The sequence below is a fragment of the Streptopelia decaocto genome (assembly GCF_964273445.1).
Source record: "Streptopelia decaocto genome assembly, contig: HAP1_SCAFFOLD_95, whole genome shotgun sequence".
Classification (NCBI taxonomy): Eukaryota; Metazoa; Chordata; class Aves; order Columbiformes; family Columbidae; genus Streptopelia; species Streptopelia decaocto.
In genome coordinates this window covers 91,087-107,650 of record NW_028115301.1, presented here as the reverse complement: position 1 = coordinate 107,650, position 16,564 = coordinate 91,087, and the positions used below count along the sequence as shown (strand labels likewise).

The following is a 16,564-nucleotide window of genomic DNA, read 5'->3' as shown; positions in this document are numbered from 1 at the left end:
GCACTTAAGTGCCGTGACCTGTGGGGTTCATTACCTTTCACATCAAGATATTCATTGTTTACACCATGTAGTTTCTTGGCCCCCCACACCATTCCCAGAGAGGGGGTGGATGAACCATCCCTGAGACATCCCAGGCCAGGCTGGACGGGGCTCTGAGCACCCTGAGCTGGTGGAGATGTCCCTGCTCGTGGCAGGGGGGGCACTGGGGGAGCTGGGAAGGTCCCTTCAACACAAACCATTCTATAATTCCCAAGGCACCTGCTGTTGCTGTTCCGCAGACAGGGCACACAGGGGCCAGAGAGACCTTTGGTCTGTTCTCAACACCTGCTATTAAATCCTGTCCTTATTCGCTTCTCCACACAGCAGCAGGCTGGTACCCCTGTCCCATTTATTCTCAAATCAGATAAAAAATTGACTGTAGACATCTCATTCCTTATAGTCTTGCTTTAGATCTGCTGAGAGAGCGACTCTAATAATCACGTGGGCAATAGTGGTTTTGTCACAATGATGTACCCACGTGTAGGTAGGGAACAGGAGAGCTACTGAAGCCTCTAAATGTCCATGAGGATCCTCATGATCCAAACAGCTGCAATTCAATGAGAACAGCACAACTGAAATATTAAAGTTGAAGTCTGTTATAGGAAAACAAAGTGTTTAAGGTACCACTGCCACCCAAAGACTGAGAGCCCAGCCTCATTTAAACATATAAAACCTTTCCCTTTGGGGTCAAGAATGTTTTTAAGAGCAAAAACTAGAAGAAAGAGCAGGTGCATCACCTCATCGATCACAATAAGTGGATTCTCTGTCTTGGCTTTCTTCAGGCACTGGATGATCTTTCCTGGTATTGCTCCGACATACGTCCTCCTGTGTTAGCAGAGACTCTGTTTAGGGAACCATTGTAAAGCGCAAACACATCGCACACCACAACATGCAGCTGATGGAACATCTTTATCCCACTGGTAAATAAGTCTACATTGCTTCTACACCCATCAAAAGCATCTCCATCACCACACTAAGGACCAGACCCATCAAGTCTGTTTCTAGTAATCAGACATGAATGTTGGCCACATTTAAATGTGAAGCAAAGAGTTAAGGCCGAGAACAGAGATGTTTGAGTAGTGACTTCTTGTTTCTTGGGTAAAGAAACATTAGCAAAGGGAACGTTTCATTCCCTCATGTGGTAGGGACAAAAAAGGAAGATGAGTGTAAATCAAAAGATACCGAAGGAACAAACTGCGGCCAGCAAAACGATTTTTCTGCTAGAGGGAACTGGCATCCAGGTACACGGAGCAGCAAAGAAGAGGGTAAAAGGTGTGAACGCCAAGAGAACACCCTGAAAAGTGTGTATTAATAAAACACTTCTCTCTGGTTCTGTATCATATAGGGCAGAACCTCACAGGTTCACCTTGCGCTCCAGAACAGTTACTTTTACTAGTTTGAAAACACTGTTAGTTTTATTTTCAGGTGTTTGTGGAAGGGAAATAAACTTGTGGCAGGGCTGGATATACTGATTTTTGTATCCATGTCTTGTGTTCTCCCCGGGAATATCCCTCTTCCCAGCTTCTCCTCAGGCAGCGCTTCCTGATGATTAGAAACCATTCGCACTTGGCATCAGTGCGATGCTCTTGGGGGGGCTCACAGCTTTTCAGTGATCTCCCCATAGCAAACCCTAGAAACAGGGAGCGACTGCACTCATAGACACGAATCCGGTATGTTCCAAACTCCGCCCTGTGCTGTCCTTTCCACCTCCTGCATCCCAGCTCCCAGCCGCAAGGGTTGGCAGAACACACACGAAAATCAAGCACGTTGTCCAACTTCAGTGAAGCTCCTATTTTGAGAACATCCGTAAAAACTGCTGGACAGAGAAACCGCTCAGTTTACACTGACCTGTGTCCTTTTATTTCTGCTACGTCGGTCATCCCTCCGACGCTGAAGTGGAAATACTCTCTGTTTAAGGCTCTGGTAGGGAGCGGGCAATGCTGGTTTTGCCAACCCCGGGGGGGCCATAGAAACACAGGATCTTGCCCTGGGTGGATCCCCGCTGGCTGACCGCGATGAACTCCTGCAGAACGGAGGAAGCGCCCGTGGTGAACAGAGGGAACTGCAGCAACACCAAACGGCCCCGTTACCAGGTGAGCAACGATGACAAAATGGGCACCGTACACAGATCTGGTCCTCGGAGGAGCTGGGGAGGGTGAGGGGAAGGATGCTGGTGCAGCTCTTTTCACTCTGGTTATTTACACACTGGGTTTTGTGCTCTGTACTCATGTCACCAGGAGAAGCAGTCTGTCTGTCTGTCTGTCCGTCTGTCTCTCTCCACCGTCCTGAAGCGGGCAGACAGACTTCCAGTTCTTCTCCCGGCTTCCCTGGTTCACCCAGCTACCTGTGAGCATCTCCCACCGCATCAGTTCCTCTTCGCTAAATTAAACTCATATCTTTTCACACTCCTGCACTGGGTAAACCTCAAATAACCCTCAGCACTTGAGAAATCAAAAGATGGGAGCTCAGAACTGAAACCTCAACTGCTCGTGCGCTTACAGTGGAGAAATCACTATGCATGCGGGCACAGAGATGTGGTTCGCCTGTAACAAGCTGGTTATTGAGCAAAGATGAGCCTTGATCTCTTCCACCTACAGCACTGAATGCTGCAGCAATACATGGACGATAGAACTGATTAATTAAGGCTCAAACCTGCAAAGGTATTTCTCAGTACCCTAAAATTATCCACCTCGCTTGCTTTGCTACAACTGCGGAATCTTCGCTGCGTGGAATTAATCACATCAATAATCAAAGCCCCAGACCCATACGAGGCAACTCAATCTGTTGCTGTATAAAGGCTGGGCCTAATGGGCATTAACATAAGAGACTGATACTCAAAAGGGGATTTCTGCTTGCAAGTGTGCAACAACAGGCTTACTGTCGGGGGTCAAGACCCCGGCATGGGTTCGGGCCTACGGCGACGGAGGAAGAAATGTGGCCATCCGATGCAGATGATAAACATGCTTCAATTTATTGATACAGAGCGCAAGCTTTTATAACAGTTCTATTAATTATGCCTACTTGTCAAACACCGATTTGATAGCATACATAATGAGCCCATCCCAACATACATAATGAGTCCATCCCCTTCTGTGGCCCCCCTGGTATGTGAGTTCCCTCGTTATCTCGGAGCTGCCTCCTGGTACTTGTTTATCCAGGCCTTTCTCAGGAGCTGCCTCCTGAGACTGTGAGACTTGTTTATGCAGGCCTTTCCCAGGCAATACCTTCTCACCCACCCTTGTTCAGCTCATGCTAACTGAGGCCTACTCATGCTAACTAGAAGAGATCCTCTCCGTGGAGAGGGTCTCCTGCCCTTTCTCTCTTGGCCATTCTCCAACAGCTTACCATCAATCATTCAAAATCATAAATCACATAGTGGGGTTTACTCACAAGTCTTGGGCACTGCTAGGGAAGGAGCCCCTTTGGCTTCAAAGATACTTCAAAACCTTTCTCTTTTTCGGGAACAAGGCAATTTAATAAAAGCAAAACCCCAAGATGTCTCAGAATTTACTATTTGTTATATAAAATGACATTGTTCTGTTATAAATAGGGCTTCTGTGCACAATTACTGAGGTGGCCTAAGTACCATCAGTGCTGCCCCCGAGGTAACACAAATCTCTGCTTCGCACAGCACATGGGAGCAGCGGGAGAACCTGCCTGACCGCAGTTTGGGGAAGGGAACGGCCAAATTGAAGCCTGGCTACACTCAACACTTCACCAAACCTGCTAAGCTCTCCCCATGGTTTGTTAATGCAAAGTCGGTATGTGCACCTGTCTCCCCTCTCTCATGCCCAGTACAATACAAATCCTGCCAGCACTGGGATTGTCTTTCACCGCTGGAATGTGCTGGAGGAGCCTGTTCCTGTCCCCTGGAAAGGAATGCGGCTCCCACACCAAGTTGTTGCTTATTTACTCGTAGCTCCAACATTTCCTTAACAGCGAGCACAGGCAGGACATCCTCAGGCTAAAGCAACAGAAGTCATGGAACAAGGCAACGCTGAACACTACCCCATCTGAGACAAGGACTGGATTGCACTGACCAGAAACCCTTCAGCATCCAGCACAACTCCGGGGACAGGTAAAGGCTGCGAGGCAAACACGCATCTTAGCTAATTTCCCCTCCTAATTTGAGAAGCGTGAGTAGAGGATCAGCGTGTTTTGGAAAGGCAGTGGCTCTGCCAGTCAAGCAGAATCATTTTCATAGTCTCTGAATGATTTAATTAAAATCCACAGACTGCTTCCCTTGGACACTTATTGACTCGCTCAGCATTAAGCAGCAGAACAGGATATTGCTGTTTGAAATCAAAATCTGACCTTCATTGCCACGAGTTATTAAACACGGGTTCCCAGGGACACGGGTTAGTGCTGGGGTTGGGTTAATGGTTGGACTCGATGATGTCAAGGGTCTTTTCCAAGCAAAATGATTCTGTGGTCACCAGAACATTCTGCTCTTTCATTCAGGTTTCTGTTTGATCCATGGATTAACACAAATTCAACGGAGGGCTGCAATCTGGAACAACCGAAAGGCCTGATGCTCAGCAGTGTGACATGGGACACGCTGCCTATGCCGGCCTTACCAGAATTCGCTTCTTGACGTCATCCATCCCATAATGATCCTCCTCCAGCACTGCTCGGGCTCTGGTCAGGTCCAGGTTCTCCTCGCTGCACTTGCCCCACGGGATGGACGTCAGCCAGTCCAAGTAGTTCCATGTAACACTGACGGAGAGACAGAAATCAGAGTGATTCGACCACAATCAGCTCACGCCTTCCAAAAGCACCTCATCCGAACACATGGGGTATAAACTTCTCATGGAAAGGAGACCATGAAATGAACATCATTACCTGGGTGGTCTTGTCATGGCCTTCACTCCCTTCTCCTTTCCTCCGCAAAAACAAAAGAAAATAAAAGCTTTTTTTTCACAAGTGTTGCTTTCCTGAGGCAAAGAACCTCCAATGCGCCACACAGAGATCACACCAACTCCCTGCATGATTTTCTGTTGTGCTGTGTGTTGAAGGATTGTTTGTAACCTCAGCGCTACTGTCAACTGTTTGGATCAGGTCACGGAACTTAAAGACAGAAAAACAGTTTTCTCCACCTCCCCAGCAGACCAGGGTGATGCAAAGAAGAGATTCCAGGAGCAGGAAAAGCAGCTGGATGTGCCATATGACAGAGGAAGATTTAAACCCAGGAGATAAGGGTGTCAGAGCTCAAGTTAACAGCAGAGATTATCAGTTTAAACAGACTGCTGCTGAGAACACAAGTGCATGAAAGCAGCACTCTCGGTTCTAAAACTCTGCCCAGTGTGTCTTTCCCAGCTTTCTCCCTCCTCCTCCTAAGAGACGATTATCAAAATGTTCCTCATCCAAATGACACGTCTGCTCTCAGTCTTTACCCATAAAAGATGTCTTGTTTGGAAGCAAAGACCCAGGACATTAAAGTGCTGGTGAGCACACTGACTGCTCTGTTGGATCACACGCAGTCTGGACGGAAACATTGAAAGCAAGCTCGGTTTCTGACAATCCAAGTCATGGATTATGCGGTAAAAGCTATTCAGAATCCCAGCCCTGCCCCAAAATTTCAGGGCCAACCTCAGCTCAGCCAATATCATGTGTCAGCAACCAGCTGCTCTTTTCTTACATGAAAACACTCGAGTACAAAAGAGCCAAAATTAAGGGCTGAAGGAATCACTGCACATTTCCCAAGAGGTAACGAACCACACAGTTCTTATCCACAACACAGGCTGCAAGAGAAGAGCTGAAGTGGTCAAAAGAGGTAAACTACAGTAAAACACAGGAGATTCGGAGAACGATCCTCTAGCTGGCATGTGATCGTATGCTACACTCAGGGAAAGCAACTATGACAAAAGGAGAATAGAAACTCTAAAGGCAAGAGCTCCACAGAATTGTACTGATTTCCCTCATTCTCCCGACTCACCGCAGAGGACAGAGCCGTGAACTCACTTGAACTCTGAGGAGTGATTGTCCAGCAAGCTCAACTTGTTCAGCTCCTCGTCAATCACATCCATGATGTGTTTTGGCACCACCAGCTCCTTCAGTCGCTCCCGGAATTTCTCTTCTATAGCATCCTTGTCTTCTTTTTCCAGTCCTAACTCTTTCTTTATGATCTTCAGTTGCTCTTGGAGAAGATATTTGCGGTGTGTTTGCTTGATCTTCTCCTCAACCTAAACCCAGCAACAAACGCAGTCACTATTCTGTTCCTGCTGCAACCTATCAAACAACAAATGCTTCCAAATACTTCTCAGCAAGTGAAAATACTATTCAGAAATCATTTGCACTATTCAGAAATCATTCGTACTATTCAGAAACCATTTGCAGCGTGTTCTATAAGTGACTCTATGACATACTCCAGCTCCCTCCACATCTTGGTGGCCCCCGCTGGCCATGGTTCAGTATTTCAGTGTTTTGTTTGTGCTGGGGGATGAAAAGCTGGGCAGAGCGAGCCAGACGTGATCCCCTCGTGCCAATAGAGGGGAATAACTGTAATACTTCTCTTGACCTGCTGTCTCCACAGCTGCAAACAGAGCCCAGCGCGTCGCTGGCCTTCCTTGACAAGGACAGACCGCACATTCAGGGTCAGCTTCCATCAGGGCCTCAAAGTCCTTCTCTGCAAAGCTATTTTCTATCTGGCTCCACCCAGCTGCACAGGGTTATTCCAGCCCCGGTGCAGGACTGAGTTTCAAGTTTAAGAACTTGAGGAGGTTCTCGGTGACTCCCTGACAGACACCAGCGGCAGCTCGGTGAAGCCAGACTTCATAGTGTTGATCATAACCCTTTTTGCTCAGTCCAGCCAATTCTTTCACCCACCTTGTACATCTTTCCAGTCCATGACATTGCAATTTGGTCATAACACTATCACTGGCGATAACAAAGGCCTTGCTAATGCCATATACAATAGTCATTCTTAGCAGAGAAGGCAATCATGCTGATGAGGCACAGTTTGCTCCTGGAAAATCCCTTCTGGCTCTTCCAAATCACCTTCATTCACCTGTACCCACCTCCCAGGAGGTTTCTCCCCATAACCTTCCAGGCATTGAGGGCAGGCTGGCGTGTCTGCAGCCTGCCGACTTCTCTTTCTTGAAGCCAGGCTTGGCATTTACCTTTTTCCACTTACCAGGATCCTCCCCAATCACCACAGTGTTTTAAAGGTGACCGAGACAACAAAATAATGACGTAGATAAGCCCTCTCGGCATCCTTGGCTGCACCCCATCTGGTCCCGCAGACTGCATGTGACTAATTTGCTTAAGAGTCTCCAGCAATTCCTACACTGGTCCAAAAACATTTTGCACTTAACGTGAATTTTTAGAAGCGCCAATTATTTGGAGTTAATAAACTCAGGAACTTTTGACTCAGTATACACAAATCTCTGTATTTTATATACTTAGTTACCATTTTGATGCAGTTATTGTATTCTGATTAAAACATACAAGAGTCAGGAACTACCGCAGCTCGCAGTGGTGAGCAGAGTCTTTTAAAGTAATGTGTGCTATTTAAACTACGTGCTATATACAGTACTATGCTGTATTTTCACACAGATGCTTGGTAACTGCAGTCCTCGAGGATTTTCCTGCTTGCGTGAAATTACAACTTGGACACAATTTAACAGCACGCAATGTGATATAAATACGTTCAAGGTATTTGTTACTTGAAAAACTTACCTCCCTTCCAAGGCGCTGCTGAAGTTTGCTCAGCTCATATTCCTTCTTTAGGAGGGAAAGGGCTTTGTAAAGCCGTTTGGGAATCCGGAAAATATAGAAATGAGTTTTCAGCCAACTCCCAGTGAGAAAGGGAGAATAAAAAGCTCCATCAGGTTTTCTGGGAGAACTTTCCAGCACCTGCAGATGTGGAAAGATGAACCACATAGCAATTCCACAACATGCAACCAATACATCAAATAGAATGATCTGCCATCAAAGACGCAGAGCATCCAACCTTAAGGCATGTTACTAATGACTTACTACATCCTTCAACAGGAACCTAGCGATAGTAACCTAGCAAACACGGTACTGAATTGCCCTCCGTACTGAGGATGGTACAGAAACCGTGACATAAACCAAACACACTTTTAATGCAGTTCCCACAGGTTTAGTTAAAAGCTTCATCTTACACTGGTCTCTTCCAAGATGTCTTGAAGCTCTTGCGACTCTGCCCCTGTCAGCGCTGCCCCCATGTCGCTCAGGTAGATGGGATTATCGACCACACGCTGGCCAGCCTGCATCATCTGGAGCACAGACTCTCTGAAAAAATGGTGATAAACCCCCAAATGCTCAGTCAACATTTACATTCCTAAGGGAGCATCCTTATAGAGTTATTTACGTGTCATGACACAGTAAAGAAATGAAACACAGCTCAGTTTCATAGCTAAATAAGTAATTTTTTAAAAACTGTCTAAGCCAATAGTCAGTAACAAACATATACATCACTTATTCAATATATTCATCAATGATTTGGATGAGGGAATAGAGTGACTGTCAGCAAGTTTGCTGCTGACACCAAGCTGGGAGGAGCGGCTGACACTGGAAGCTGTGCTGCCATCAGAGACTTGGACAGGCTGGAGAGCTGGGCAGGGAAAAATGTAATGAAATAGAACAAGGGCAAGTGTAGAGTCTTGAATCTGGGCAGGAGCAACCCCAGGTTCAGTGTAAGTTGGGGAATGACCTATTAGAGAGCAGCGGAGGGGAAAGGGACCTGGGGGTCCTGGGGACAGCAGGGTGAGCATGAGCCAGCACTGGGCCCTTGTGGCCAGGAAGCCAATGGGACCTGGGGTGGGTTAGAAGGGGGTGGTCAGTAGGTCAGAGAGGTTCTCCTGCCCCTCTGCTCTGCCCTGGGGAGACCACACCTGGAATCTTGTGTCCAGTTGTGGCCCCTCAGTTCCAGCAGGACAGGGAACTGCTGGAGAGAGTCCAGTGCAGCCACCAAGATGCTGGAGGGAGTGGAGCATCTCCTGTGTGAGGAAAGGCTGAGGGAGCTGGGGCTCTGGAGCTGGACAAGAGGAGACTGAGGGGGGACTCATTCCTGGGGATCAATATGGAAAGGGGGAGTGTCAGGAGGATGGAGCCAGGCTCTTCTGGGTGACAACTGATGGTAGGACAAGGGGCAACGGGTACAAACTGGAACACAAGAGGTTCCACTTCAATTTGAGAAGAAACTTCTTCCCAGTGAGGGTGGCAGAGCCTGGCCCAGGCTGCCCAGGGGGGTTGTGGAGTCTCCTTCTCTGCAGACATTCCAACCCGTCTGGACACCTTCCTGTGTAACCTCATCTGGGCGTTCCTGCTCCAGGGGGGGATTGCACTGGATGAGCTTTCCAGGGCCCTTCCAACCTCTGACATTCTGACATTCTGTGTGATAAACAGAACCAAATATATTAAATGCTCTCTTAACAGTTACAGAAAATTTTTGTGTGCCAGAATGCAGAGACCTATACTGCGCTCATATTACAACGATCAAACTGTGATACTCATTGCAGTGATAAGTAATAGTATTTATTCACCTAGACCCACACCACCTGCCATAGGACTTATCATCCTACCTCAGATCGGAGTTTCACATCAGCTTTTCAAAACTCCCCCTCTGTTTCCAACCAGGGATGACAAAGTTTGCATCCCAAACCAAAATTCCAGCTGACAATCCAGCAAATCTCTCTTCTTCATTACGACAAAAGACAAGTGGCATAGAAATATCTCTGAGAACACGTGGGATATGTACCTGTACAAGGGGTTCAAGGCAATGATGTCCCGGATTGTTTTGACAATTTCTGCAGTAAGAGCCTATAAACAAACCAAAGATTTAATCAAGGAAAATACTGGAAAAGGACAAATAAGGCCTCAGTACAAATATGACATTCCATGACGTCTCCGGCACGGGAGCACAGCAATGCAGCCCCTGGTCCCCGCTGTGATGGTGTGTGAGATCGGTACCGCATGGTGGGACGGTTATTGCTCTGGAGACAAGGAAAGGCAAGAAGGGGAACAGGCTGGGGTCCTGCACACACAAAACAACTGGGTTTTGGCCAGAAGATATGATCAGGTTGACCACTCAAGTCACCCAGTTTGATGGAGGATATTACACAGATTTAAGCACAGCCCAGCCTCGTCATTCAGCAACGTTTTGAAGCAAATTGAGCTGTGGCAATGAAAAATAATTCTTTTCATCTAATCCCCTCATGCAGTGGCTGTGAGAAGCATGAACTGATGTTTCTGAGGCCTGAAATTAGAGCCTGATATTTCAAGCAACTCTACAGGACACGTCCAGGTTTGCGTGATTAATTCACTCACTTTAACCTCTTCTGTGATCTGAAAATCTTCATGAACCACGTTCTCGACTTCCACCATGAGAACCTCCTGCGCGGCCGCAGCGACAGGATCCAGCACCACTTCCACAGCTTGGTCCTTTGCTCCAGGCTCCTCCTCAGCCTCTTTCTTGGAGCGTTTCTGTTTCCCTCGAACCTTCTGCTTATTCTCGGGCTCCTCAGGCTCAACTTCCAGCTGCTTCTTTATACGGATCCTGAAAGCCAAAAGAAACCAGCTACAACCAATTCTGTCACATGTGATTTCAGCTCTTCGGCATAAAAAGGAAAGTCTAAATTATATTTTGAGTAAGCTAAAATTTCCAATTTTGACAAAGGTAACTGATTGTACGTGTTTCAACAAGATTTAGCTTTTGGCTTGTTTTGTCAAAATAAGGCTTGATTGAATAAAACATAATAAATGAGTGCTAGATACTGACAGGACTTACTAAATAAATTTACAGTAAGTAAGTTGTCATGCAAACAAATTTAACCACTAAATTAGTGGGTTAATGAGAGGGCAAGGGCGGCTGACAGCACCTTTATCGTAAACTCTATTAGTTTAACCAGTTGCAGAACTACAAAACCAGACTTCTAAGGATTAAAAGAACCTAAATAACATCAGACTGTCTGAATTCTCAGCCACATGCTGCAGCACATGAACAGAACAATTAATCAGGCATCATTGTTAATAGCTCAGGAGCTGCACGAACCAACAACTCTGATGTGGATTCATTCCCTCTTCTTGTCTCTCCAGAAAAGCAAGTTCGCTCTTGCATTTTAATTCTGGATATAATGGCTTTAAGTCACATCTGCTGCACTATCCACTGTAATACTAAATATTATATACCATGTGTAGAACAGATTTTGAAGTCATTCCATACATAGAGATTTGAAATTTTGGTTTGTTACACAGGTTTCCTAGATCATGATTTTGGAAGAGATGAAACCCACAGTATATTCCACACCAATTAATCAAGTATTAGTCCCTAAAAGGGACATGGCATGAGCACCTTCCAAAAAAATCAGTTTCCCTGTTACTGTTTTTAAGCTTTTCTGAGTTTTTCCTGCTGTGCATCCAACCCCATGTCAGATGTTTGCAGTACAGAGCATGAGTTCTCCAGACTGGGATCAAAGTCTTGCCCTCTCCACTGCCTTAAACTTTCCCCACCAGAGACCAGCGCTACACAAACGCTCAGGAACTGCAACAGCCTTTGACCAATCTGTCTTACTAGGCCGTGAATATGGAGTCAAAAAACCCTTGTGGTGCAGCAGACTCCCCGCTCACGCGATCACTGCATTATGCGCAGGGTGTAGGTCTTATTTTCCATGTGATCTTTAAAAACAAACAGCTCCCCAACTACTCCAACTCTCTGCCACTGGCAACTTTTGACTAATTTTGACTACTCTTGTCAATAGAGTTCAAAGCCATTTTCTGGAGGGTGGGGTTGCAGCATGGAAATAGCTCTGGATTAACTACAGAAGGTGTCTAGAAGGTGTTCGGGGAGAGATAAAGGAAGGATTTAGAAATGAGAGGACCCACACTTGCAGGACACCACATTTTGTTAATTTGGCTGCCAATCAAAGAGTTTCCTTTTCTATATTTTTCCCTGTAAATACAGCACGTTCCTCCCATCCGATGTCCCGTGTGGTTCCAGTGACTGACCACCGCTCTGTGTCTCAAATCAATACAGATGAATGCCCCACCCTTCCAAGGTCCAGGGAACTATTTCTATTCCAAGGAAACCAAAACCAACAGTTGCCAATTTCCAAAATCCAATCAAAATTGCGCTTTGATAATGCACTTCAAAGCAAAACCCACCCTCAATGTCTCCCCACGTTTCTGTCCTTTTGTTTTCCCTTCAAATGGAAATTCATTACTTGACACATTTAAAACCACGATTTTATATTGTCTTAGCTCAAACTACTTGGCACGATACAGCTACACCTATATTCCCAACAATAATCCTATTTTCTTCAGTTTGGTTCTTGGACAAGATTATAAAGACAAGACATAATTATAGTTCTGGATCACGTTTCTTTTTCTTAAAGCAAAAATACTGGCTTGAATTAGTTCCAGAGAAATTTTTTTCATCATTTCTGAACCTTGCTGTACTTGACAAAGAAACCACTATACTTCAGTTTAATGAGTGTTTGCTTGTATCAAATTAAAATCTATATAAGAATGACATGCACTAGCTCTTCCTTTTTGGGGTTAACCTGTTGGATCTGTAATATTACACAGAATATTGGGGCTGGAGCACCAGAGCTCTATCAGGATACGTGTCATAACAAAGCAAAAGGTTGTTATACACAAGTTGTGTATGAAAATGAATATACGTGGTGAAAACAATAAAGGGATATATCTGTTTATAAAGAAGTCTGGTGAGACACAGTGGAAGGACAAGTAAGAAATCACCTTCGGTGCCCCATGACGATCATGGGCAACTTGTCTCCAAGGTCCTGCATTTTGTGAATCTGCACAAAAGTTCCTATTTGGTAGATTTCGTTCAGATCCTCTACCACGTCCGATTCATTGCTATTGAGGGGAAAAAGGAGCAGATATTCAGAATCTTGAGAGAGCAGGTAACATTAAAAAGGACAGGAACGATCACTGGTTGCAGAACTTTAAACTGGACTCGGGAGCAAAGATACTCGACTTTATCCCCACTGTTACCACCACGTAGCTCCTTTCCAAATCACCCACCTGCCTGGATGGTTCATCTCCCTCCCAAATAATAATGGCAATAATAAACACCATTTCTGTAACATTATCCAGGGCAGGGAACTTCAGATCACAACTTTTAGTATAAACGCAGCCTATTAATGGAAATAACTTATTTTCAAAAAGATCAAGAGAAATTACTTACTTATCATCCTTTTTCAGAAAAACACCAGCATAGGGCTGGGCAAGACGAACTTTCCTCCTCAGCAGCTCAACCAGCTTCTTATTTTTCACCTAGGACAACAACGGCTGTTGTAATTTGGCACAATGTCTAGCAAAGCGATGCTTGCCAGCGTCACAGGCGTTAACAGAGAGAAGAAAAGTAATCATTCTCTATTCACTGCAGAGCCTTCACATCGTCAGGAAATAAAGTATTAAATGGCAGAATTAATTTGCAGAATGAGAGAGAATATTTAACAATTATTTTAATAGAAGACACTGTTGATCTATGCATTGAAACGAATGACTTGAACATAAAAGTGTGTGTGAAAATGTGCCTAAAGATCATAGTAATATATAACCTTCCCCTTCCCTCAACACATCTATAAGGACACTACAAGATGCACATATTAGATTTGGACATGCAGAAAAATACTACAGCAGATATTATTATCAATAACACTACGTGAACAGGAAAATATTGATTCCGTTCTTGTTACATTTACTCCAAAATCAGATTGATAAAATACTAGTAAGGTGCAAAAATATGAGTACTTGTTCCAAAATGCTTGCATTTCAGGAGGAATATGTATTTGTGGCCTATGAGCTCAAGTCACATAGCAAAGAGCAAATTTATGGCTCTTAAAAATACATATGGGGTGTAGAGGGGAAAGATCACGCTGAAATTTTGCGATGCCCATCCCCAGCCCTCACAGCCTCTCCTGTCACAGCAGCATCGCTCTGTATTGAATCTGTACTTTCTCCTGGCAGTTTTCACAAATATTGTTCTTGGTGCTACGACACAACCCCATGAAGCTGAACCAAAGACACATTTGCTCAACCTTCAGCAAAAGAACTCGGAGAAACCAGCAGACCCTGAAACAGCTTCTGTGTGAATCATTGACCTTCCCCGTTAGATGCAGCGTTAGTGATTCTGATGCAACACCCATGAAACACAAAGTCCGTATCCCAGAAGAAACCCCCATTCCAATGTGGTCAGGATGTATAGTTAGAAATCACGGAATCCCCAGCCCCCCCTGCTCACGCAGGGTCCCGGAGCAGATCACACAGGTGGGCCCAGGGGGTTGGAATGTCTCAGAGCAGGAGACTCCACACCCGCTCTGGGCAGCCTGGGCCAGGCTCTGGCACCTCCCAGCAAACAAGTTTCTGCTCATGTTCACGTGGAGCCTCCTGTGTTTGTCTGTGCCCGTTGCCCCTCACCCTGGCGTTGGGCACCATGAGCAGAGTCTGGTCCGTCCTCTGACACCCACCCTGAGATGCTGATCCACTGATCAGATCGCTCTCAGCTTCTCTTCTCCAGCTCAACAGCCCCAGCTCCCTCAGTGTCTCCTCATCACAAAGATGCTCCAGATAAACACTAAAAAGCAGAAGGCTGCACACCTTGCTACCCCCCCAAGCCTCTACGATTGAAATAAACCTGTGAGGACACAGAGCGCGGCTCTGAGGAGAAAAGCGCCCCTGGTCTGTTAGAGCCCCGGCCCCTCACCTCGATGATCCTGATGAATCGCGGGAACACGGGGTTGCGGGTCACGGCGATGAGCGGCACGCTGGGGAAATGCTCCGGGACGAGCAGCGGCGTCAGCGCCGTCATGACGGGCCCGGCCCCGCCGCCGTCCTCCCCGCTGCCGCCGCTCCCGCCCTCGCCGCCGCCGCCCTCCAGCGCGTCGCCCCCCGCCAGGCCCCCGGCGCTCCGCTGCCGCCACGGCGGGCCCGTGCTGAAGGCGACTCGGACGGGCGGCGCGGGGCCCGGCGGGGCCGGGGGCAGCGCGGAGGAAGCGGCCGCCAAGAAGCGGCGCCGCGGGGGCCCCAGCAGCGCCGGCCGCCAGCGCCCGCACAGCCGCAAGCAGCGGGCGGCCGACACGCTGCCGGCGCGCGCCCCGCGACACTTCCGCCCCCATGACTACCCGCGCAGGCGCCGGCAGCGCCACGGCGGGTTCTGCCGAGGGGCGCGTGGCGGCACGCGCGTCCGAGTGCACGCAGAGGTTGCGGGTTCGCGTCCCGGCCCCGGCAGAGCGCGCGATGGGCGCGGGAGCTGAGGGGGCCAAGAAGTTCAATGGGACCTGCGGTGGGTTAAAGGGGGTGGTCAGTAGGTCAGAGAGGTTCTCCTGCCCCTCTGCTCTGCCCTGGGGAGACCACACCTGGAATCTTGTGTCCAGTTGTGGCCCCTCAATTCCAGCAGGACAGGGAACTGCTGGAGAGAGTCCAGCGCAGCCACCAAGATGCTGCAGGGAGTGGAGCATCTCCCGTGTGAGGAAAGGCTGGGGGAGCTGGGGCTCTGGAGCTGGAGAAGGGGACACTGAGGGGGGACTCATTCCTGGGGATCAATATGGAAAGGGGGAGTGTCCGGAAACAGGCACACTGGAAGAGCTTCGTTCCTATTTTAAGTCCAGACCAAAGCAGCCAAGAGCCGTTTAGCGTCCCCTGGGCACCCTGACAGAATTCATGTTCCAGACCTCAAACACCGCTGCTCCGGGGGGTTACAGACAGAAACGGGGATCGCTGTCCTTCTTGACAGGGCTCCTAAAGTAGACGACCTGCAGTAGACACTGCAACTGCAGCAAGCAATCCAGCGGCCGCTCTGTCCTGCTCGGCTCTGCCCACTTGGTCACTTTGTCACTTGGAATCCGGCACTTCGACTCTGGAGCTCTGCCAGGAGTTCCCTGCTCAGCCAAGCTGCTCTTCTGCCGCTCGCTTGACGTCCGACCTTGGACTTGTCCCACCAAGTCCCCCCATACCAAGGATGTCCCAGCTCTAGGAACGGCCCAAGGCTTCCAGCCAAAGGCACTTGCAGCCCCAGCCCCTGGGAGCCGCCCGTGGGGGCCGGGGCAGCCCAGCCCCCCTGAACCCTTTCCCTGCCCAGGAGGAGCTGGGGAGGCTCTTGGGCTGGGACGGAACACGGGGAGCCCCAACATTCCCTCCTGGGACACCCCAAAGAGTCCTTAGATACCAACAGCCAGAGGGACGATGGCGCAGCCACCACTGCGGCTCCCAGCGCGCGGCCCCCGGGCCCCCCCGGTTTTGCGGCTCCTGCAGCCGATTGTGCTCCACCAAAGCTTCTGCCCCTCAGGTAGGGACCCACCCCGACCCCTGCAGCCCGGGACGCTCCTGGGAGCAAGAGCGGAGGTGAGCGCCAGCCATGGCTCCTGTCTCTCCTGCAGGCTCAGCCCCGCTGTGCCCACTGCCCGGGCAGGAGCAGCCCTTCCCCGCAGCCTGGGCACCCCCGGCGGGGGGGGCACCCCCGGCCCCCCAGGCCCCACCAGCAGGTACGGCACCCCTGCCTGCTCGGACACCCCGGCACCTTCGGCCCCTTTGCCAT

The 16,564-nt window shown here is 48.3% G+C and overlaps 1 protein-coding gene across 1 annotated transcript; it reads right to left on the bottom strand.

Annotated features, from left to right (window-relative positions):
• Positions 1-396: 396 nt before the first annotated feature.
• LOC309452820 (lon protease homolog, mitochondrial-like) lies at positions 397-16,564 on the bottom strand (the record flags this gene model as incomplete). The annotated part of the gene is given in 14 exon segments (XM_082077494.1): positions 397-586; positions 777-864; positions 1,888-1,963; positions 1,966-2,062; positions 4,617-4,755; positions 6,001-6,221; positions 7,717-7,800; positions 8,166-8,295; positions 9,764-9,825; positions 10,333-10,561; positions 12,763-12,882; positions 13,214-13,302; positions 14,735-15,148; positions 16,547-16,564. Coding segments are annotated over 14 exon segments (1,782 nt in total). The 3' UTR covers positions 397-571.